The 23,497-nt window shown below is 53.0% G+C and overlaps 1 protein-coding gene across 13 annotated transcripts in view; it reads right to left on the minus strand.

Annotated features, from left to right (window-relative positions):
* Positions 1-23,497, minus strand: part of PTPRF (protein tyrosine phosphatase receptor type F) — a 427,118-nt gene that overhangs the window by 74,013 nt on the left and 329,608 nt on the right. For 9 of the 13 annotated variants that reach the window (XM_073357990.1, XM_073357988.1, XM_073357989.1 and 6 more), the window contains 6 exons: positions 18,359-18,628; positions 14,640-15,221; positions 13,653-13,786; positions 12,006-12,150; positions 7,235-7,540; positions 4,241-4,434 (listed from right to left, as the gene is read on the minus strand). In XM_073357990.1, coding sequence (XP_073214091.1) covers positions 4,241-4,434; positions 7,235-7,540; positions 12,006-12,150; positions 13,653-13,786; positions 14,640-15,221; positions 18,359-18,628 — 1,631 coding nt within the window. The remainder of the gene's footprint in view (positions 1-4,240; positions 4,435-7,234; positions 7,541-12,005; positions 12,151-13,652; positions 13,787-14,639; positions 15,222-18,358; positions 18,629-23,497) is intronic. The other 4 variants (XM_073357995.1, XM_073357994.1, XM_073357992.1 and 1 more) reach the window with 1 other exon arrangement.

Consider the following 23,497-nt stretch of genomic DNA (forward strand, 5'->3'; position numbering starts at 1 on the left):
ACATTGTAAAGAGAGTGGTCACTTTGGATGGGCTATTACCAGCAGCAGAGTGAGTTTGTGTGTGTGGGGGGGGGGGGGGGGGGGGAGGGGAGAGGGTGAGAAAACCTGGATTTGTGCTGGAAATGGCCCAACTTGATTATCATACACATTGTAAGGAGAGTAATGTCTTCTGCAGTTTCCACAGTATGCATCCGATTAAGTGAGCTGTAGCTCACGAAAGCTTATGCTCAAATAAATTGGTTAGTCTCTAAGGTGCCACAAGTACTCCTTTTCTTTTTGCGAATACAGACTAACACGGCTGTTACTCTGAAATCTGATCTGAATGTCCACCCAGTCCCCTGGACTGGCAGCTTACGTCCTCCATACCAGATGTTCCAAAATCACTGGTCACTTACTTGGCATTGGAATCTAGGGCATGTATGTTCACAGCTGCTCCCTCTCTCTGTGCCGAATCTGAGCCCACAGATGGGGGCAGAGGACAAAACAACAAGCTGATGTCCAGTCACCTTCTGGGAGTGATCTGCTTGGTCCCACCTTGGCTCACTATGTGGATTTGCAGCATAACGGGTCGGTTACTGGCAACTGGGGAGGTGAGGAAGGGTCACGGATCCTGCTCCTCTCTCCTGGAGACACCCACAAGTCCAGGATTGCCAGGAGGAAGAGAAGAATGGGGTTACTGCTCACGGAGCACGTAACATGCTGTCTGGGGGCAGGGTACCCTATGAATGTAGGTGGGGCTCCCCATTTGCTCTGGAAGCTAGAGTCGCCGATCTCCGGCAGCCACTGGACTCCGAACTCCATGGGGGAAGGATCACACACTCTCACACTGTGCGTGGAACCCACGAAGACTCAGGAGCCACAGACCCAGCACAAGTGAAAGGAACGGTTCTGCTTCAAGTCACTTGCTCTCCTTCCATGCTCTCGTGGGTTCTCCCAAAGCCAGCCCAGAGACAGGGAGCCTCCATTCACAAGAACAGAACGGGGGATGAGAGCAGCCCCACACAAACTAGAAGCCTGCCAGCATCCAGCCTTGGCTTTATCTCCTGCACCACCAGCAGAGCCCATATGGGAGATGCAGCCCCACCATGTCGTTGTGCTCAGGCCAAAGTCTGCAATACCACAGCACCTATTGCTGTCTTCGAGGTCTTCCCCACGGCCAGACGCGGACGCTGCCCTGCTGTCTGTCAGCCGGATGTGAGGGCATAGACTAAACATTTACTTAAATATAAAGAACTTGGATGGGAAAATCAGTCACAGCATAGCCATGGCAGAAGAGAGGCCTCGACTTCACCACAGGACCTTTTGAACAACCAATTACAGTCCCTACGAAGGCGGCTGGCAAAGGAAAACAAACACTCTCTGGCACCAAGATTGCTGCCTCACTGCTGGCTTCCTGCCCAGCTCAAATGGTTCTGGATCACTGTGGCTCTCTATTATCTGAACAACTAACATCTCCATCCCCCTTTATTCTGCCTTTTGTCTCCAGTTACTCTCTCTCTGTTTCTCTGCTTCACACAGGGACCAATTCGGAGTCAGCTTTAGCAGCAATGACTTATACCACTGCAGGACCTCGACTGGGTAGGCTATTCCCACTCACAATCAGCAGATCATCCAGGAAGGGCCCTGCCCACATGCCTGGAAGAAAATTTCCTCTCTGACCCCAGATATGCAATCAGTTTAATTCTCTTCTTGTGCTCGGGAATAAATCTTTTATGGGTGCTGAACAGCACCAATGTGATGGATTCCAACTGCCTTTGAGTCTTGGCCTTCATAATAGGAGTCCCAGTGAATCGTTTTGATTGCACTTACAAAAACGTTACTTTCCCCAAACTCCACATGCTCAAGTTTGAGTGGGCGGCCTCTGCTTAGCAAAGGCTTCATCCCTGTCCTGTCCACCTGGAAGAGCCTAACATTTCTGCAGTAACTCAGTAACTCCTCCTTGCTGGCACCTCACGCTGTGCTGGGAAAGCTCTCTCCTAATCACTCACAGAAGACCTCTCCTTGCAAGGTTATCAGCTCATTTCTGCAGCCACTTGGTTCCTGGAGAGCAATACTCCTCCTGACAATTACCAGCTTGCCATCAGCTTCCCTTCTAATTTCACTCCATGGGACTTCCCTGAAATGGAGGGGACTGGCATGATCTGTAGCTCGGAGAAGTACCTGGGAGAATCCACAGCTAGCAATGAACTTTCCACATAATGCCAACGACTGACAAGCGCTCCACAGGACCAAAAAACCCCAAGCAACTTGCTTGCTTGACCACAACTTGTGTGTGAAAAAACAAACAAACCCAAAAATCTGGGACAAACCAACACTGTCCCAGTGTATCCAAGGCCTAGGATGGGTAAGTCTTTCAGCAAGACAAGATGACAGTTAATTAATGAGGACTGCCAACCCCTTTGTACATCTTTGGCTATGGAACAGCTGCTCAGGTGCTGTGAAATACCAACATGGTCTCAGACACACACACAGCAGGGCTTACCCCTCCTATAGGGACACGAACACATCCCTGCAAAAGGGAGCTTAGGGAACCTTTGACAGGAGTTGGATACTCACTGGAAAGTTTCTATAGCCTTGGAATCTACCCTCATTGCAGTGAGCTAGCAGGGGGCTCCAGAGACCAGAACTGCTCTCTCTAAAACTCCCCATTGTCTAGGAAATGAGGAAGAAATGAAAACAAGATTGACTGGCTGAAGAGGAAAGGTTCTGAAGGCGACTACAAGCGCAACAGTGCTCGCTTTGACCTAAAACTGGGATTAACCCATTAGCCCCAAACTAAACAGGAAGGCGATAAACTGTTCGGGCTACAGCAGAAAGATGACGCTTTTGTGGGAAAAGAAAAGGCCATTAGGCAGCTTTTTTACGTATTCAAATAAAGAAGCATGTGAAACCCCAGCGATGTGCTCCATCCAGCCCTTCAGTGAGCTCTCAGACCATTTCCTCTCCTTTACATTGTCCTTTTCCACACTGCTACTGGGTTTAATCCTTCAGAATCTGAATGGGAAGAACCCTGCTCTGAGCACTGTGCTCCCTGCTGAGAAATGTGTAAATGATTCATAGCTGCATTTAGGAGATGGATCAATTAATGGCTGCAGCTCTCCAGTGTTTATATTGGGTATGATTCAAGCAGGCCAGGTCTGAATTGGCCACTTGTCACTTGCAGCAGCGGATTTGTACAATTCTCTTTGCAGAGAATGGCCCAAGTCCATCCTGTGTCGGGCTCGGAGTTCTCCTCCAGAGGAATTTTATTCTATCTGCGGCTATGACTCAAGCGAGGCTCTGAAGACTTCCCTGGCCCCAGGAAAGTTACTCCCAGAGAGCAGCCATTGCTTTTTCTTGTGCTGGAAGTCTAGACTGCCCAGGGTGAGGGCCCGCACATGGGATACACTGCAGGAGTCGAGGCAGACCATAGAGCCTGCTGGCAGCCCAAAGCATGGAGTGAGTGTGAACGCAGGGAGGGAAATCCATTCCCAAGCTCCGTCTCACCTCTTCACTCCTGCCCAGCCCTCTCAGACCTGCCTGCTCTGTTTACCTTTGTGTTTCAAAAGGTAAATCGAGGTTGAGTCTCACCTTACAAAAGCAGAGCTGTAAATGGGCATGGCTGGCTGGAGTCCTCTGGGCAGAGCCTGGCAATGGGGAATTTCATAGCTCTCAGTGCAATGTGCCAATAGGCGGGGCTGGGTTTGATGATGGGCAAATATGAAGAAAGTCCTGCCTAGGGAGCTGTACCTTAAAGTGGCTCTGCCCCTTGCTGAACACTGGCAATGCAAAAGGAAGCAGACAGGAAAGACTTATTTAAACCTCTCTGAAGGATTACTCCCTGCTTGGCAAGATGCAGCCACTACGTGCCAGCTCCCCACGTCCCTCTCACAGGCAGGGATGGAGCTATAAGGAAATAAAGCCCTGCCAGTTGAGCTCTCCCCTCTCACCCAGAATCCACAGGACAGTGCAATCATCATCTCATTAACTGTGTCACCAGCTCACGAGCTCTGTAACCACCAGTTTCAAGGGGGCAAGCCACACGTCTCCTCTGGGAATCAGCTTTGTCTGTCCCTGGGTCTAGCCAGTGACTTAGTGGCCTCTGGCTGCATCCCGTGTCCTGCACATCGCAGTGTACATCTGTCCCTGGAATCTCAGTGTCACTGCAAGCGGGAGGCCTTTGTGCAGAGCTTTACTCAAGACAGCGTCTGTGTGACACAGCAATAGTGACTGCCCCATGCCCACCAGCCCCATGCTGTACCTGGGCCTCTGCTAACATGACATCTTTGATAACAGGCTGCCCTTGCGGTTCATTGTTCTCCAGCTTCACGTAAGTGACCTGGTACCCCCGGATCTGTCCATGCTGCTTGTTGGAGAGCGGCAGTTTCCAGCTGACCCGGATGGCTGTTGAATTCACAGGCTCCACCTCCACTTTTCGTGGGGGGGCGCTGGGCACTAGAATACACAGGGGACAGGCAGCGTTAATGGCACAGGTCACACTATTCCCGCCACCACGGAGCGTTCATTCCCCTGCCTCCTCCCACACCCATGGCCACGCACACCTCCCTGCACAGCTACAGTCCCATCACCCAGATCCCTCCCGGTGCCAGACAGAGCCCTGTGGCCCCAGTGGGAATGGCTCGGGCTGTGAGCTACGGGAGTACACCTTGCTAGGGCTCCAGGAGGCCACCTGCAGTCTGCTGTTTACTCTCCCCAGGGCAGACGCCCCGCTCAAATACAGACACACAGCTCGAGGCAGATGTAACATGGGCCCTGAAACGGACACACGTCCCCACATGCCCCATCACCGCCCAGATCCTGCACAGCACTGCCAGAATGACAACAAAAGGTTAATGGGAAGAGGAAAAACAGCAGAGAGAGCCCAGCCAGAGAGAGGGGCCGGCACTTCATGCCTGGCTCGCTGAATGCTTTTGGAGAATAAAGTGAAAATGTATGGTGCCCTGAAAATATCAATTTCCTTGCCAGGTGAGGCACATTTAAAGATATATTTACACCCTGTCCACCCTTTGGAAACATGACGTCCTTCTGCCTTTTTGGTCCCGTGCTGAGTGAACAATGTCAGTGCTGAAAAAGCCACCTCTCCCTTGCTCTTGGAAAGCTCCCTTGGACTGAACCAGCTGGGAGCAGAGTCACATTCCCTTCAGAGGGTGTCACTGCCATGCGAGCACTGAGGAGCTAGTTGCAAGACACAGCTCAAGTCCTTTGTCCCACTGCTGAGGGGCCCCCACCCACTCTTCCTTCCCCAGAAGGATCCAGGGCCTGTAAAAGGCCCATGTGCCTCAACTCCCAGCACAGCAAGAAATCATCCCAATTAGGTAATTAGGGATGGATAGCTGACATGCAGAAATAATGAATGTTGCTATTCCAACCAACTAGATGGGAAGAAACAGCTACCAAGCAGGAAAGCACGACTTTGAAGCCTCAGGGCAATTCATTCTTTTCCCCAGATGTCTCTCTTAATTGTAGATAATTACATAAATTGGAGAAGGGAAGGAGTGAGTATTTCAGCACTGCTAGGCCAGCAAAGGTGACAGAGTGGAGGGGGCTGTGGTCAAGTGGTTACCACAAGCCTGGTGCACCCTGTGTTGTCATCCAACCCACTCAGTGACCTTGGGTGAGCCTTACAGCTCCCTTCCCTGGGCGAATGAGCCGAACCCCGCCCGCCCACGCCTCTCAGCTGGGAACTGGGGCGAAAAGCAAGATGCTCCTGAGCTGAACTTGTTGGGTAACAGATCATCAGCCCTGGCAGCGTCAGGAACAGATCTTGGGGTGGGAGGACAGTGTTTGCTAGGAATCCGGTCCTGGGGGACCAGGTGGGTTCCCCCATTTGGGGTGTCTGCTGCACTGCCTGTACCAGTGATGTGAGCAAGGGATGGGTCTGAGATCGGAGAGGGAAAGTTCAATTTGTTCTCATCTCACTCAGATTTCTGTATTTCACATTCCTTCCTTGGGGACATCTCCTGAGCATCAGCATGTTGGAGAAATCTGAAATCATTTCTGACAGCTGAACTGGGATGTCCAACCACGGTGCCCTAAAACTAACTAGAAGAGCTTGTTGTGACATTTCTAGGGTAGCAGCTTCCCTTGGGCTGTGACTCGGCTGGATGAGAACTGAAGCAAACGATACAGGCAGCAGTACACACAGACGTATTCGTCGAGCCGGGCAAACAGTCCGTGAACATTTCCATACACCACATCCCACAGCCGAAGAGGCACAAGGGACAGTGGCAGCACATTTAGTGAAACTGCAAAATGTCTGGTCTCAATTTGTGAAGCTGGCTGGGCAATGCAGAGATACTCCTCCGCTCGCCTCTCTGCCGCTTCCCTCCCGCTGCCACGCACAGCCTCTGAGGTCAGCATCAACCACGGCAGTTCCTCCCCTCACTCCGAGCACCAGCACTTTCAAAGGGAATGGCTTAAGCCCTGGTGACATAACTGACAGACTTGCTAATGCAACGCAATTTCTGTTTAAGGCCGTCCCAGCCAGGAATGCGTTCTGGACATGGGATATTCTGACGCTGGAGAGGAAGAAATTTATGTAAGCTGTGGCCTGCCTGGGAGCAGCTTTCCAACAATAACCACGAGCTTCAAATGGACTTTGTTTCCTCTCTCTGATTTTCTGCATTTCTAGTCAACAAGCTAACTTTAAATCCTGATCCGACAATGCAGGAGGGAACAGCCGCTGCCGGGGGGACCCACCCCACAGCCTTTGCCTGGAGGGGGTGGCACCCTACAGCCTTTCCCTGGGGGACCCGCCCTACAGTGCTTCCATTACAGGGGAGCTTTGCTCTCACACAAGCCTGGAAGGCCAGGGCAGGGGAGCTGTGCTCTGAGTGCAGGCAAGTGGCTGCCTCATTCTCCCAGCAGGCCCAGGGTTGCGTGGTGGGGATCAAATGGGGGAAGTGCAATGGACCAGCTCACCACTGGCATCCAGGACTCTGCCTCTCCAGTCACTTGGTGCCTGCCGTGAGCTCCCCACGCAAGGCACACAAAGGCCAGCGAAGAGACCAGCAGCAGGAGAGGGGCACGTGGCAGAGGCTGCAAGGCTGGAGCATGGTGTGAGAGAAGGAACCACTCCCCAAGAGAATGCAGCCATCTGTCCCCGCTATGGCCGGCCGGCAGCGAGCACGTTCCGGGCACTGGCAACAGACTGAGCAGCGCCTGGCAGAACAGCAAGGAGCGGTCCTGGATACCTGCAGGGAAGTGGCTAAAGGAGCAGCTCAGTAACACCTACCGTCCTCATCAGTGCGCACATGCACCGGGGAGCTCTCCGGTCCAGGCCCCACATCTGTGTGGGCCCGCACCCACACCTTGTATTCTGTCCATTTCTCCAGGTCCTTGATCTCCCAGCTGGAGCGTTCCCGTCCAATTCCATCCACTAGGTGCTTGGCGCTGTCCTCTGCGTCCACCGCCTGGTACGCAATGGAGTACTGCGTGATGACCCCATGGCGGCTCTGAGCAGGCGGTGGTACCCAACTTACCCGGATGGTAGTGGAGCTGGTGCTTACGCACTCGACTTCTTGGGGTGGGGCGGAAGGGGCTAGGGATAGCGGGGAGATGAAGGGAAATGAGCGGAAGGAAAAACAAAATGTAGAGGGAACTCTTACCCAGCCAACGGAGCACTGCGTAGCAGCGAAGAAATGCAGCCGAGAGCTTTGCAGACTCTCCCACTCCTCCTTTACAGGTAATCTGAGAAGTCGTTGGGGGCAATCTGTATCTGAACATCTGACAGGCAATGCTGCAACACCAGACTGCCTCCCCAGCTGTCTGGGGTTTAATGCAGTGACAGCGTGAGGAGGGGGAGAGAGACATGGGGCCAGGGAGAAGAGAAATGTTTTCAGCTGAGATGTGAAACAAACAGAGCTGAAGAGGCGGCAAAATCCCAGCAGGCTGGAGCGATAGAGGAGACGGCTCCTGCACCAGACGTGGGGAGATGGCGTGAAGGGCAGAGAGGAGCCTGGGGCTAGCTGAGGGCAGGTGCAGCAGGAGAACAGAGAGAAGACACTTGCAAGACTGGCTAGAGCAAGATCCCGAGAGGGAACTGGGCACAGTATCCTGGAATGGGGCGGGAGCCTGCGGAGCTTTCGAGGCTGGCAGGGAAGGTGGCTGTGCTTGTGCATGTGAGAAGGGACGTCTGGAAATGGGTCCAGCTTGTTCATTACCTGTCAATGGGCTTCAGACCCTGCCCCAGCCCCAGCCCCAGCCTAGGGGGGACGGGGCAGGCAAAGTTTCGCTTCAAAGCAGACGTGAAAATCATCTGCCTCTAACACCAAGTTCTGAGCCACGCCAGCAGGAACCATAGCTCTGGGCTGGGGACAGAAGATGGTGGGTGGGCTGTTATGAAGGTGACCAATACACAGATGCTACCCAGCCCACCACTCCTGGCCCTGCTGGGAAAGAGGAAGGAAGAGAATATGGGGCAGGAGGGGAATTAGCAAAGGACAACGACCTGCAGGAGGTGTGGTGAGGACCAGCCTGCGGTGAGGACAGGCCCCCTCTGTAGTGCTCAGGAACGGAGGAAACGGGCAGGGAGAGAGCAAAGGCACAGATATAGCACACACACCTGAGCATCAGCAGCCCAGACAACAGCCAGAGGGAGGACAGAGAAGGCGGACTGGAGAGAATGGAGTCTTGAGGGACACCTCAGAGGAGGCGCCTGTGAAGTGAGGAGCCATGAGACTCCGGGAAGCCCTTCCCTTCCACTACCAGCTGCAAAGGCCAAGCAGGCAGGCCAGCGTTTGCTCGGCCATTTGCTCTGCACCGCGTCTCCCGGGACCTAATGCGAGGAGCTGCTGTCATAAGGGCCCCCTCTGCAGGGCAGCACAGGTAGGCGTCTCGCTGGCCCTTTCCATCCTGCCTGTTGGCTGGGTAAGAGTCACACAGACAATGCACAAAACACACAAGCAGTCGCTTAACACTTAAGGGAACTAAAATAAAAGGCAGTAACATAAGCAGGGTCAACTTAAACCACCCCCGGCATGGCAATGTCCACCCCCCACCCCGGGCAGGCAGCAGGGCCAGCGTGTGCACACACGCACACACACACACGCACGCACGCACTCCCCCCCACCCCCCCGGCAGACATGCTGCTGTCTCCACGTCACAGCAGGCCGAGGGCCAGGAGAGTGTGTACTGCTGCCCGGCTTTGGGCATGAGCGGGCCTGTACCCCTACCTGGCTCAGAGGCTCCTTACCAGGGGAAAATCTGCCTCAAGCACCCTGGCAAATCTCGAGGGAGAGCAGCATTTGAATTGGGGAGGGACCTGCGGGATAGGAGATCTGAGGGTCCTTACTCCTTCCACCTCCCACACCTACTTGGGGGACCATCAGCCCCTTTTCACTTCCAGATCCCTTTGCAGAACCCCAGCAGGTGAATTTAAACTAGTTTCCTAACTAGCTTCTCACCAAGCATAGGGTGGGCCGCGCCCCTGCTTCTGCAGACACTGTGTGTCCCCTGCCTGGGCAGCCTCAGGTTGGCAGGCGACTCGTTACTATTCAGCGGCACACAGAATATTTCCAGAACAGGTCCCGCTTCAGCATCCAACATCCCCCTCACCCCTGCCCTCCGCCCCGGTGCCCCTGCCAGGCACAGCTCAGGGGTTCCTCTGCTAAATTACGCACCTTGTATGGTGCTGCTGCGGACTCCTGCATTGATTGCTGCGCCTCTGGGACCCTCAGCAGAATGAGGTGTCCAAGGAAAACTCAACTCAGCCAAGTCCTTAGGAACGGGAACCTCTTTGCCCAGACCCCTCAGGAGCTGAGGGCCCTCTCTGTGCTGCTGGAGGCTAAGTGAAGAGGCAGCGCACCCTCCTCTGCTTCCTGCGCGGACAGCGCAGCTGTGGAAGGCGACCCCTGGCCCCAGCCCCTGGTCTATCAATGAATGCCAGAACAACTTGGTTCCGGCAGGGCAAAGCCCAGCTAACAACCCAGAACGGTCTCATTAAGGGCATGCCTCTTGCTTGTCAGTGCCAGGAATATCACCTGAAACAGGCTCTTCGGATCATGCAAGTCTGACTGCTGCTGCTTGCCACTCTCTGTGATCTAAATGCCTTGTCCAGGGCACCCAGATGGGATGGCACAGGGGACAACCACTTGAAGTGTGGACGAACGATACCCATCCTAAGGTCAGAGGGAACCTATCTGACCTGCACAGCAGGCCGGAGCATTTCACCCAGTGATTCCAGCACCAAGCCCATAACTTCAGGCTGAGCTAAAGCAGGCCTCTTCGACGGAAGTCCAAGGCTGCCTTAAAGACTCCAGGTGACAGAGAGCCCACTACACCCTTACATTTCTAGGCATCAGCAGCCCTTGGGGCTTTTTTCTGAGCCCTTTCCAATTTGTCAGCACCCTTTGTGTGGCGTGGACACCCGAACTGGGTAACTTTGTTATGTTACTGCTGTGGTCTTTGCTGAGAAAGCCAAATCTCTAACAGGGTGACTTTGGAAGTGCTGGTGAGGAGACAGTGTGTGCAGAGTAGGTTAGGAGCCCAGTGAGCAGGTAGGGCTATCTCCAAGGAGTGGCTTCTCCTAGTCTGACTATGGCAGGGCTCCTCAGGGCTTGTCTACACTTGGAGTGCTCTTGACGAACGGGCTGTGTGGGGACAGAATGCCTTGCTCCTGGTTAGCTAAATCCCATCGACACAGCACTTGGTGCCTGCATCCGTTGCCTGTCTGGCTTTGTTATTTGAGTGGTGGAAGAGGTGCCCAACCCTTTGTCTATCAATGACAAAGTGGCATCAAAACCAGCAAAAAAAATAAAATGACAAATCCCTATATTCAGAGCATGTTCTCCAGCGCTCAAATATTTATAACGGCTTGAGCGGAGACTCTTTCTATATTTTATGTCCAACCTATTGCACAGGCACTGAGATTCCATTAGCCAAAGCACTAGTTTAACTGGGCTGCTGGGACCCTAGTGATTGATATGCTAATGGGGGGAAGGAAAAAACAGGGCTGCAGCCTTTTCCTTGAAGGGAAGGTCATTGTAATCATGAGTGGCGCTGCTGCCCTCCTTCTCTGAGGGCCACCTCAGCCTAGCCAACGCAGCAGGAACAGCAGATGCTCTCCCTGCAGAGAAAGCCGGCTGCCTTCACCAACTGCTCACCCCACATGGTCACCAAATCCTAGACAGACGCTCCTTCCGCCCCTTTTAATGCTCTTTGCATGATAGCAAACCCAGAACTGGTTAGTGAAAACGAGATTATCGAGAGAGCCCTTTGATAGCCCTAATCTGCTTACGAGCAGCACTTTGAGCTGCCAATCACAGCCAAGGGAACTCTGCTCTGCGATCGCATGGGGCAGAGAGTGGATGAAAGTGGTATCGCCAGGGTCACCTCAGAATCTGGCCTCTTTATTAACTTCCCTGCTGCTTGTGGTTGTTTCCCTCATGCCTGCAGTTCCTGAAGCAGCAGCCTCATTCACTCACACACAGCACCATGTTCCTCTGCCTGGTCTCCCAGCCGCCAGTCAGCACAGGGGAGCCCCGCCTTGCAAATGTGTCCAATGCAGTCCTGCGACTGGCACCCTCAGCAGACAGGCAGCTGGGGAGGTGGTTGGGAAGGGGAGGGGGAGGAATGAGAGTGTCCCATGGCCTGGGAGACAGGCGCTCTCAAGCTGCCGGAGTCTAGCAATCTGAGCCTGGCCTGCCCATCTGAATGGCATGACGGCATGTAAGCAAACTCACAGAGACACATTTCCCTGCCCAGCAGCCTCTCCCAGGCACTTTGCCAGCCCACGTTCCTCCCTCCTCAGTGTCTCTGTGAATCTACCTGCGGGAAAGGACGGCATGGCTAAACAATACAGACAGGACTTACCATATCACCTTCTGCCAATCAGGCCGAGATGGGAGTGCAGGCTGGCTTTCCCTAACCCCACACCAGGTCGCTATTTGTCAGTGGCTGGTCTGACAATACAAGGGCAGGAGCACTGAGGCCTGATGTTCCCCGTGCCTAGGGGGAAGCCAGGCTGCCTTTGCTCTGTCCTCACCAACAGCCCTGTGGACACTTACTGGATTGGGCAGTTCTGGCTTCTATGACTGGGGTGTACACCCCCAGCCCCAGCTCCGAACGGGCTCCCAGCTGGAACTTGTACAGCGTGTCAGGCTTGAGACCTTCCACTGCGTAGGACGAGCTTGGGTCAAAGTCCACCTTGTGCTGGAGAACAGATTGGAGACGCCAGTTATTTTACACAGTTAGAGAAGAGCAGATAAACATTTCTCCCCAGGGATCAGCTCCCAAGGCCAGGGGAGCCAGTGACCATGCTCCCAGAACTGCCCTGAGCTCCTGAGCCATGGAGCCCAGACACAGCGTTCCCCCTGCTGCCCAACACACTCGCGATAGACACTCCTCCGGTGTCTCGGGTTACTGAGCGTCTTGAATTCATCGGCCGTGACTCCACAGTGGAGCAGCTTAGCTCTACAATGCTGCCCACGCAGCATGGCTGTAACAGACACCGCTAATTCCCTGCGCCAGGTTTGGGGGCAAGCATGACCTAGTCATTAAATATGCACCTGAGCCACAGAGCAGCTGGGGTCTGTTCCTTGCCCTGTCTCAGACTTGCACTGAGCCCTGGGGAGTCCCTGCCCAGCTGCGACGTGGGGAGAAAGCCCCACCTCGTGGACTCGTTCGTGTTTGTAGCAAGCCTGCAGATGCCCATGCGGAAGGCAGGCCCCCTGGAGCGCTCTATCAACACCTGTCCTGCAGGAAGGGCGAGTGGCTTGCTTATAGGAACTCACTGTTGTTCAGTGGAGTTCAACCTGCAAAGTGACTGGTATTGTTTCTGGCACCAACGTACAGGGAATTGGACCATGCACCCCACAGCAATGGGACACTAGGGCTTTGCGTCTGTGTTATCGCTACGATGCTGCAAGGCACCAGGGATAAATCTGGCACCAACGTACAGGGAATTGGACCATGCACCCCACAGCAATGGGACACTAGGGCTTTGCGTCTGTATAATCGCTACGATGCTGCACGGCACCAGGGATAAATCTGGCACCAACGTACAGGGAATTGGACCATGCACCCCACAGCAATGGGACACTAGGGCTTTGCATCTGTATAATCGCTACGATGCTGCACGGCACCAGGGATAAATCTGAGATGGCTGCTTTGGGTTGATCTTGATTGTTCCAGGCACCCAACATGGATTCTGGAGGGACTCTCCCCACATCCTTCTCCTGGGCTGTGTGGCCATTCCTGAAGATCCAGCTCCCAAGGCCGCCAGGCCTCCAAAGCAGTTCTGGTTGTGGAGCTGTGCAGCCACAGTTTGTAGTCAAGCTTTACTTTCATTACCCTGCACACGTCCCCTGCCAGCCCAGCACTAGGAATGCCTTGCTGAAACCCAGAGATCATTGCACTGCGCTTTCTCGAGGAACTAGAGCTTCCGATCACAGGCCCCAGACTAACTCGATGGGAATCAACTCACGGGTTGGAGCAGCAGTGTAGTTGAAAGACAGGTGGAGATTAGGTTTCACACCACCATAGGCTAAAGACCCAAGAGCCCACTGATTTAGGGAGAAAACACCTCTGTTGCCGTCCTGCGATGCTGCAGCCCCAGATACTGCAGCTAAGGTTGTGGTGGCCTTTTACCAGCTGTGGGATCATGATACTCTGACCTTATTGGTCACTGGCTGAGGCCAAGGTAGACTCCTCACCTGACTCCCATCCTCTCCTTCCCAGTACAGCAGCTCGTATTTTGTAATGCGTTCCTGTGAGGCCGGGAGCCACGTCAGCAGGATCCGGGTATCAGACTCTGCCTCTGCCTGGAAATCAGCTGGCTGGGCTGGAACTGGGGACCAATAAAATACAGTTAGCGATGGCCTGGGTGCTACGAAGGGTGGCAGAAACTCTGCTACCATAGGCTGAACCTGGTCCTGGAAAGGATCTTCTGTATTTAACCTTGGCCCTCTCTTCCTACTCCCCAGCTTCAGGCCAGGCGACAAGTCCTTGAGGCCAGGCCGGTGGAGCTGTAAAATCCAACTTGAGCAGACAGTCCTACCTGCTTGAGCTCTCACCGAGCTAGCACACTAAAAATAGTCGTGTAGCCGCTGCGGCGGGAGGGGCTGGCAACCCCAGTACGATCCCGTCCACCCAGGTATAGGCTCAGGCGGCCAGCCCCTCCTGGGCCTCTTGCCACTGCAGCTGCACGGCTATTTTTAGCGCACTAGCTTGATCAGAGCTCGAGTGGGTTTCTCTGTCTGAGCTGGGAATCACTTCGTCCAGCTCCAGCACAGACCCACCAGAGCCTACTCAGGAATTGCTCGTTTCTAGTCATGGATTCAATCAGCAGCCTAGGCCTCTTCCATTGCACACAGTCATACCCCTCCCAGAGAAAGCCCGGCACTGCTGCAGGGGTGAGTTACTCAGCCTCCGTGGGCTCCCGCCAGAGTCCAACACAAGTCGTTATGGTTATTTTTGCTGAAATTGACACAGATTCCCCCCAACACGCACTAACGGTGTGAAGCTGCTGTCTCTGGCACCAAGCTGTCACTCTGGCATGTGACCGGTAAAGCACCCAGCCTGGCTCGGAAGCCCAGTAAACAGAAGGTGCCCTGCACAGCAGCATGCAGGGGGCAGAGGGAAAGGGACACGCAGCACCGGGAGCAGGATGACAGCACTAAGAAAAAAGGTTTCACACATACCCCCCTGCTGAGTTTTGACCTGGATGATGTCTGAGGGAGGCCCATCTCCCACGGAGGTGAAGGCCAAGACACGGATGCTGTAGGTGGTCCCTGTGATCAGGCTGCCCACAGTGGTGAGGTGACTGTCATCTGTGTTGTGTTTCTGCCACATGCTCAGAGGCAGATGCGGGTCCGTAGTGTAGTAAACCCGGTATCCTCGGATCTGTCCGTTGGGCTCCTCTGGCTGCTCCCACTGAACAAGCATGGTGCTGGCACTCAGCATCCGTGCCTGGACCTTCAGGGGTGGGCTGGAAGGAGCCTGCTCTCCGGTCCGTGCCTCCACCAGTTCGCTAGGAGGCCCCCTTCCAATATTATTGACGGCAATGATGCGGAACTCATACTCCGAGAAGGGGCTGAGGCCACCAATGCTATAGCGGGTTGTCGCTACGCCGTCCACCTCCTGGAACTGGCCCTCCCAGGACTTGGGCTTGTACTGGATGACATAGTAAGAGATGGGGTCTGAGTTGCCAGAGTCCCAGGTGAGGGTCACGCTGGTGGCTGTTGTCTCAGTCACCAGTGGCTCCGTCGGTGGCTTCGGCAGCGCTGGGATTGGAAGGATAGAGAAGCATTTTAAATAATTCAGTCAGCTTAACTCCTGCAATGTGCAGAGGGATAAAAATGGAGCTGCCACCTCCCATTAACATTCTTCTTTAAAAGGCAGAAATCATTTCATACTCTGGAACATGCATTTTTATATCATCATATATGGCACGAAGTGGTTCTTAATGGAAGGATAAACAGAGCAATCATATTATTAGACGTGCTTGAAGCACTTGCCAGCAGCAGGCTAAAGAAAGGTAATTTAACAGGGATGCTTGTTGTCGGGGTGTTGAGCTGGTAGTTGAAAGGTGCTCACCTGGGCTAGGCTACACCTCCGGGAGCAAGCTTCACAAAGGGACACAGGGAAACAGCCTGAGCACCACACACTATCTGGGACCACGCCACTAGCTCCACAGAGACAGCATCCTAGGCTGCGGGGAGCTCATGGCAAGGGCAGTTAGATGCGCTGAGGCTAAGAATGCCCTGTAAGTATTACAGGGCATGCAGACAGGATGCAGCCAGAGAAATTACCATTATTTCACAGGGTGGCGTGTCAAACCGTAACCAGACAATATATCGGTCCACAGGAATTCTGACACTGAGATCGCTGAAGTGTTTACATAAAAATGGCCAAACTGGGTCAGACAAAGGTCCATCTAGCCCAGTATCCTGCCTTCTGACATTGGCCAATACCAGGAGCCCCAGAGGGAATGAACAGAACAGGGAATCCTCAAATGATCCATCCCATCACCCATTCCCAGCTTCTGGCAAACAGAGCCTAGGGACACCAACCCTGCCCATCCTGGCTAACAGCCATCGATGGACCTATCCTCCATGAATTTATCTGGTTTTTTTTTTAACCCTGTTATAGTCTTGGCCTTCACAACATCCTCTGGCAAAGGTTAATGAGGTCTGCAGTTGCTGCAGCAAAAAATGTCCAGATTTGCCATTTTACCAGAAGAACAAAGTGAGGGAAATCTGCAGAGCATCAAGCTAATAAGTGAATTAAAGTGTCCAGTAATGAAGTCTCCTATGTACTGGCCCAGGTAACTGGTTATTCGTGCTGCAGTAATGCCCAAGTCTGAGCTAAAAGGAACTGACACTCTGTCCCAAAATGAGTGCCCAACTACCTTGATTTGAAGAAAAGCAATCCAGTTCTAAGTCAGACATCTGGATGTTCGATCAGGCTTTGCTCTCACACACTACAGAAAGCCCTCCTGGAATGTACAGCCGAATAATGTCTGCTCTTCAGGACAGAACCATGTCTGTTTGGGTTTGTACACCACTGAGCACCCTGGGAACTGGAGTCTGACTGTGGCCTTAGGGTGCTACTGCAACGTAACGTTAAATCACTGTTGATGCTGACTCGATCCTGGGCATGCTGGTAGCAGGGACAGGCTCTCCCGCAACGAGTCACAGAACATGGGAGTATTTTGAGAGGGTAAAGCATTCCTCCAGGGGGACAGGTGAGTACTGATTTCCAGAGGCAGAGACGGGACACATGATATATACTTTAGATGGCCCCAAGAGCAAATCTAGTTAATGCATTAGCATGCAGGCCAGTGTTTGGGAGCACTGACGTTTAGGACACACTGTATGGAACCACGTAACTTGCTAATTTGTAACGGCTTTTCACCAGCTCTGACCATGTGTGTCTTCTCCTCTGCCCAATGACAGACCTGCTCTTCTGCAGGCACCTGATGCAATGACACTGTGGCGCCTAGAACACACAGCCCAAGAGGGGGGTGGAGAAACAGAGTGGAAGGGGCTTAAAGATCTTTGCTCCTAATGAGAACTGAGCAGAAAGCCTTAGGCCCCTTCAGAGTGCATGTGAGGGCTTGAGTTTCTGTTCCAGATACAGCCCTGTGTTAAACTGCAGGTGTCACCTTCTACCACCCAGATGTGGGGAGAGCGGACAGGGACTAAGGAGTTAATACAAAGAGCAGTCAGTGCTGTGGGGCTGTGCCTCCCACCCCCTCTGTGCTCTCGTTTTCCATCTGACTCTCAGCGGTGGACATTGTATAGGCAGGGAGAAACGGTCAAACCCAGGGATGGGACAGGAACCGAGTGACGAGTAATGCAAGTAAAAACTGAGGGTTAAAAGGCTTTTGCAAACAATATCTGGAGAAGAAGAATTTGTGTCGAACTCCCAGGTCAAAGGGGACCAAGTCTAAATTCTGGGGCACTGTCTGAGCAAGGCCTTGGTGCTAAAAGGGGACCGTGAGACAGTAGGGGCTTGTGAGGACAGACCAATTTAAAAGAACGATGCGCCTGTGGAAATGAGAGTTACAGCCTGCCTGCTGGGGGAGGAGGGCTGGGCTGTTCTGGGCCTGCCTGGGCACTAGCTGGAGATGCAGAGCCAGAATCTCAGGCCAAACGCAGACGTAGGGCTCTGCATCCACAGGAATCGATAGTGATGTGAAGCCCATGCTGGGGCCAAGTAAACAAAATGCCTGTCAGTGTCACAGCAGGAACCACACCTTAGAGACAGTGCAGGATGGGAGGAGGGAGGCAGAGAGAGGGGTGGAGGCTGAAAGTATAGCAGGCAGTTGAAAGAGTCCATTTAAGACCCTCCATGTTGTGGGTGGGGACAGGGAGCTCACCATTAAGTCCCTATGCACACAGCCCAAGGGCATAGGACCGGGTTTATTCCTGTTTAAAATGGGTCTCTTGACAAGGAGGGGGGTTGGGTCACGGGGCCTCAGGGTACCTGCGCTAAGGCGCAGCTGCAACCTGCCAGGGGCTGAGCCAGGACTCGCTGGCTGGAGACTTGGGTCAGAATTCCTCAGGAGAAACAGACCCTGTAGCCCCAGTGATGCCTCTTGGCACATCAGAGCCTGCCCACAGGCAAGCAGCCTCCCACGCTCTCCCTTGCCAAGGGCGGCGTGGGCTCCACGCACAGGGGGAGGAGACAGGCTGCTGGCGTGAAGAGTCAAATCGAAGCTGGAAAACAAATGGGAAAATCAGGTCGTGGGCTGTGAACTTCCTTCCCGAGACAGCAGGGCCATGAGGCTGCTATGGCTTGCAGTGCACAGAATGCACCCAACAGGAGCCCATGGAAGGGCCCTTCAGGTCCAGACCCCCCTGAGAAGCAGCAGAGCTTGCTCATGAAGGGGTGGGGGGGCTGTGCTGTGCTTTACCTTTGACAGTGATCTGGGCCGTGGCTTCGATCATGCCGAGAGAGGAGATGGCCACGCAGGTGTAGTTGGCGGACTGCACAATGTTGTTCAACTCCAGGACATTCCTGCCGACCGGCATCTCATCTTCTTTGGTCAGTTCCTCCACACCAGCCATCCACTTCACGTAAGGCATTGGTGCACCCACGGCCACACATGTGAGGTTCACGCTCCCCCCAGGCATCACCTCGTGGTTGCTCGGAGGGATCGAGAATCGAGGTGCGACACGCCGCACTGTAACAAGGAGGAGACAGTTAGTAGTGTCACTGGATCGGCACGTGGCACTCAGCTACATTAAGGGGGTTTGACATTTTCACGGACAGGGCGTATATCTATCCATAGAGATAGATATAACGAAGCACAAAAGCTGTTTGCTGCTTTGTCAAATTGCACACACACTGCTCTCCTTCCTTAGCCACTGGCATCTTATTAGAACCACTCATTAGGGGTTGGCACATCCACTCCCCCCAAACGGAGGCTATTACTAACATGAACCATTCCCCCATTTAAATTACATCCCTCTAATTGGAAAGCATACACAAATGCCACTCACACTCTTTCTTCGTACAGGGCCCACTGAAGCTCTGCAAAATGGAATTACCTGATCAATTTATTAGCTTAGAGCCAAGCCACTTGCTCCCTACACCTCACAGAGTATGGGCAGGGGGTGCGGGAGGTTTTTTTTCCTGAATTAGCACTGGGGTTACTGCTAGATAAAATATAATTGCCCTGAAAATGGACCTCGGGATCAGGTTCAGAAAAAGAAACCGTCGCCAGAGCTGCATGACAACGTCACAGACTGATCTGATCACCTTGCTGGGCAGGAGACACTAATCCTGACAGCCATGAGATCCCACCCACTTCAACAGGAGAGTGCTGGGCTGCCAGAACCCGATCCACCTTTGTGGCAGCACTTTGGGAGACCTATTTCTCCTTATTTCATTGCAAAGCATCTCTCCGCAGCCACCTCTCGCAGGGCATTTCATTCAAGACTTATTTGTAAGCAACTCTCAGCTACAATAAAGCTCTAAAGCTGCCAGCCGTATGCATTCCAGTCAGAGAAATGACACTGAGAAACGAGGCCCCTTCTGCGGGGTTAGTGTTATGGGCCTATTTAAGAAGGGGTAGAGAAACACAACTGTGTTCCGTAAATCTTTGTCTGCTCTGGGCTAATGCAGTTTGGTCTGTAGTTAAAAAGGGAAACTGCCTGAATGTGTCTTGCCTGGAACTCTCGCTCTCCCCTGCCTTCTCCACTGGAAAGGAAATATCAAAGCCCAGGGAAGGTTCACGACTGACTCACTCACACGGAGCCGTCCACTTCCAATGACTCTCGCTCAGCGCAATCACGGCTGGCAGAGCAGCGAACAGTCATAGAGCGGGATCTGAAAGGGAATCCCAGTGGCTCCAGGTCCCAGAACTTTGCCCATGGAGTTGGAAGGACTCTCTGATGCAGGGCCTGTGGGGAGCACGGTGGCACTGGGCATCCTCCCACATCAGTCCTGGTACTGCCTCAGCAGTGTCAGCTCAGTCTGACAGGCTGATTCTGCCTAACCACATTTCACTAGCATGGCTCTTTGATGATTCACTCCCAAATCCACAGACTTGCAGACACAGACTGAACACAGAAGCCCCCACGCTAGATGTACAACAGAGCTATGACTTGGTGATAAATTAGACAATGCTGTCAACAATGCGTGTGTACTACACATCTTCTTGGAGACAAAACAGGGCTCATTAGCTCCTTCCCAGCCAGGGGGAAGGATAACGTGTGCTTTTTAAGATGTCTAAATCCAAAGTCTTGCTGGATGTTTCTTTTAATCAATTATTAAATCCCAAATCAATAGCTACATGTGTGATCGCCAGGAGGCGTTACCTGCCTGACAGGGGAGTGCTCCCCAAACCAGACAGAAATGAAACTTGCCTCGAGCGCTACACAGTCATGAGAATACCGCGCGGACTCGATGGACATGGCGATGGGTTTAACATGATGGTGTGTATTTTCAGTCAAAGCACCCCAGCACCGTCCTTTAGGAGGCAGCTTTCATTTTCCAATGAACATGGCGCTGAATTCTTTCAGACAGCCGCTGTTTGGACTGGATCCCAGTCCAGGGATAGCAACCCCCCCGCACCTCCCACATTTTCAAAAGGAAGAAAAATTAGAGAGAAAAACTGTAGGTCTGCACAGAGCATTTGTTCATGCACCTGACATGCACCAGGCAGGCAAGAGAGGCCAGGATGGTGTCACAAAGCAAAGGGAATGAGTTAAGGGAGATGCACACTGACTCAGGTACGCAGACACTGGACAATGGAAAACATCGAGCGTGACTTCTCCCCAAGAGGCCATGCAGGAGGATTGGAGTCTCAGAAAAACCAGCATGCAGAAACAGCCCTCAAAGCCCAACCCTGTGAGAACAGGGCTAGAATGGCCTCTGTTGCCCCCCATAGACAGGGCCCCTGTTGCAGACACAGCTGCTCCCCAACCAATCCAATGCCATTCACTTCAGGCTCAGAAACCCTTGGGCCCAACTGACATGTATCCCTCAGACTTGAGTCCCTGGCTCTCCTTTGTGAGAGCGCGGAATGCTGTAACCCCCTTGCTCGGAAGGAACACAGCTTGTGAATCTGCCGATAAACGCCTCCGTTCATTCTGCAGCGTGCTACTGAGAGAACCTCTGGTCCCTTTTCAAAGCTGCTGTTTACTATGCTGTTGGCAGGGGAAGAGAAAAGGCTGCTAGACAATATACTGAGCTGGGGGTCTGCGTGCCTAGGGATGGGATGAATGGCAAAGAAAATACTCTCTCCTCCCCTCTCCAGAGCGGATCAATACAAGGAAAAGGTTTCTAGGCAAACCCTTGTCCTTGAGTGACAGTCGCATAGGCTGGTGGGGCAGGGAGATCATCCCAGGAGGCCTCTTGGTTAAATCTTAGCACAATTTTTTAATCTGCAGAAGAGAAGAATGAGGGGGGATTTGATAGCTGCTTTCAACTACCTGAGAGGTGGTTCCAGAGAGGATGGTTCTAGACTATTCTCAGTGGTAGAAGAGGACAGGACAAGGAGTAATGGTCTCAAGTTGCAGTGGGGGAGGTTTAGGTTGGATATTAGGAAAAACTTTTTCACTAAGAGGGTGGTGAAACACTGGAATGCGTTACCTAGGGAGGTGGTAGAATCTCCTTCCTTAGAAGTTTTTAAGGTCAGGCTTGACAAAGCCCTGGCTGGGATGATTTAATTGGGGATTGGTCCTGCTTTGAGCAGGGGTTGGACTAGATGACCTCCTGAGGTCCCTTCCAACCCTGATATTCTATGATTCTATGATTGAATTTCTCCTTTTCTTAAAGGATTGTTCCCCCCATTGTGTGCATTGCTTGAATGTTCCTCTATCCCAGGTGGGAACAGCTCCGCACCCCTCCTGAGGGCTCCACAGCTGACTGCAGATGCCCTGTTACTCTGGGTCAGCCCAATCAGCAAGCTGAGTGTTGCCAGGCCATTCCCACCAACGCTAGACATGGTTCTAGCTGCTGACAGAGCACCAGCCACTACTCGACAGCCGGGAAGATGTGTGGAAAAACAGCATTGCCTTTGTTCTTCTCCCACACTCAGCTTTCCTTGAGGCAGGGACCCTAAGGAACCTCTCTGCCTGTGGCCTCACTCCACAGAGGGATTGTGCTGGTCTCACCACGACAAAGAGGCCAAAATGGCCTGGGCCCCCCTATCCGTGCAGAATTTGCACCAGGTTAAAACTACTGCAAAAGAGAAGCAACAGGAATTGACAGAACATCCTGGGGCACTAGGGAAACTGGCCACCGAACCAGGGAAAGGCCGGGCCCACGAAGGCCCTGCAGTGTGCCCTGGAGGTAAACAAGCCAGGGCTCTGCAGACCAGTGGGAAAACGAGGGCCTCTGTTCCCCCCAACCCTCTGTGCACCCTCCGCCAGGCCTCAGTGTCTGGGCACGTCTAGCTGGAGCTCCCAGGGAAAGCTAAGGCGTTCACACCTCACGGTGGTACCGAGAGCAGCCAGAGGCCGCTGCTGGCAAGGAGGCTCCATTGTGCCTCACACAGCCTCGGCTCTGACACCTAGAACATGAGGAAATTAACCTGCCTTCCTAAGGTTACTTGCGAGAGACTGCTTCAGTCTTGCTGGTGATGCGCTGTGCAATTGCCACAAAGCTGGCCCCCTCCCTCACCAGAGCGGGACTGGGAAATCAACAGTGGGCTCAGACAGGCTCCCTGCTAAGTGGAGAGAGGGGCCGCGTCCTTTCAGTTAAACCTTCTCCGCTAGTAACAATGGGCTGAGCTTTTACTTACGGGCGGTGGGAGAAGAGAGGGGGGCAGGCTCAGAGATGCCTTTAGTTACAAATCTGGCCATGATTATAATCTCGCCAGACCGTTGGTAAGGGAAATACAGGAGGTGAACTCTCACACAAACCAGCACACCATCTGGGGATAATTGGCAGCTGTTTTTAGTGCCTGGTCCGATGGGACAAGCAGAGCTGCTATCAGTTAGCATTAGAGAGAGTAGGTAGAGCTCTCACAGAAGCTTACATAGCACCCACACATACTGTTCTGGCTCAAGACAGTTCTGTAAATCTCTTGCTTCCCCTAGCATAAGAACCCACTAATAATTTAAACCAGCGTAACTCCCTCAAAGAGCAGTTCTCCAGAAACGTTCTCCAATTTACAAGTCAAATTACAACAGCTAGTGCAGCCCGTGATGTCACCTAAACACACTGGAAATTTTTGTTACTCTCCATGTCTTGCAGTAATTTCCTCCCTTTTTTATTACAATTTTCTTGACAAGAATTTGCAATTTTTTTTTTTAAATCTTCTTTTCGGATCAAGATCAAAGAAGGTGGTTTGGAGGTTTTGCAAGAACAGCATGGGGGAAACTGCTGTGCATATTAAAATGATTTCAGCGGACAATAGTATAATTCAGAGGTTCATTTAAACCAGCAGACGGTCGAAAATGAGATTCATTGCCATTCATCCCAGGCCTGGCCACCATGAAAGGCTGCGTAATGCAGCACAATTCAGCAAGCTTCCCCCCTTGGGGCACCCTGCCTGGGAGGGAAAGTGAAACCCCAAAGTGGTAAGCCACCCAATGCAACC

Source organism: Lepidochelys kempii, chromosome 8 (genome assembly GCF_965140265.1).
Source record: "Lepidochelys kempii isolate rLepKem1 chromosome 8, rLepKem1.hap2, whole genome shotgun sequence".
Lineage (NCBI taxonomy): Eukaryota > Metazoa > Chordata > Testudines > Cheloniidae > Lepidochelys > Lepidochelys kempii.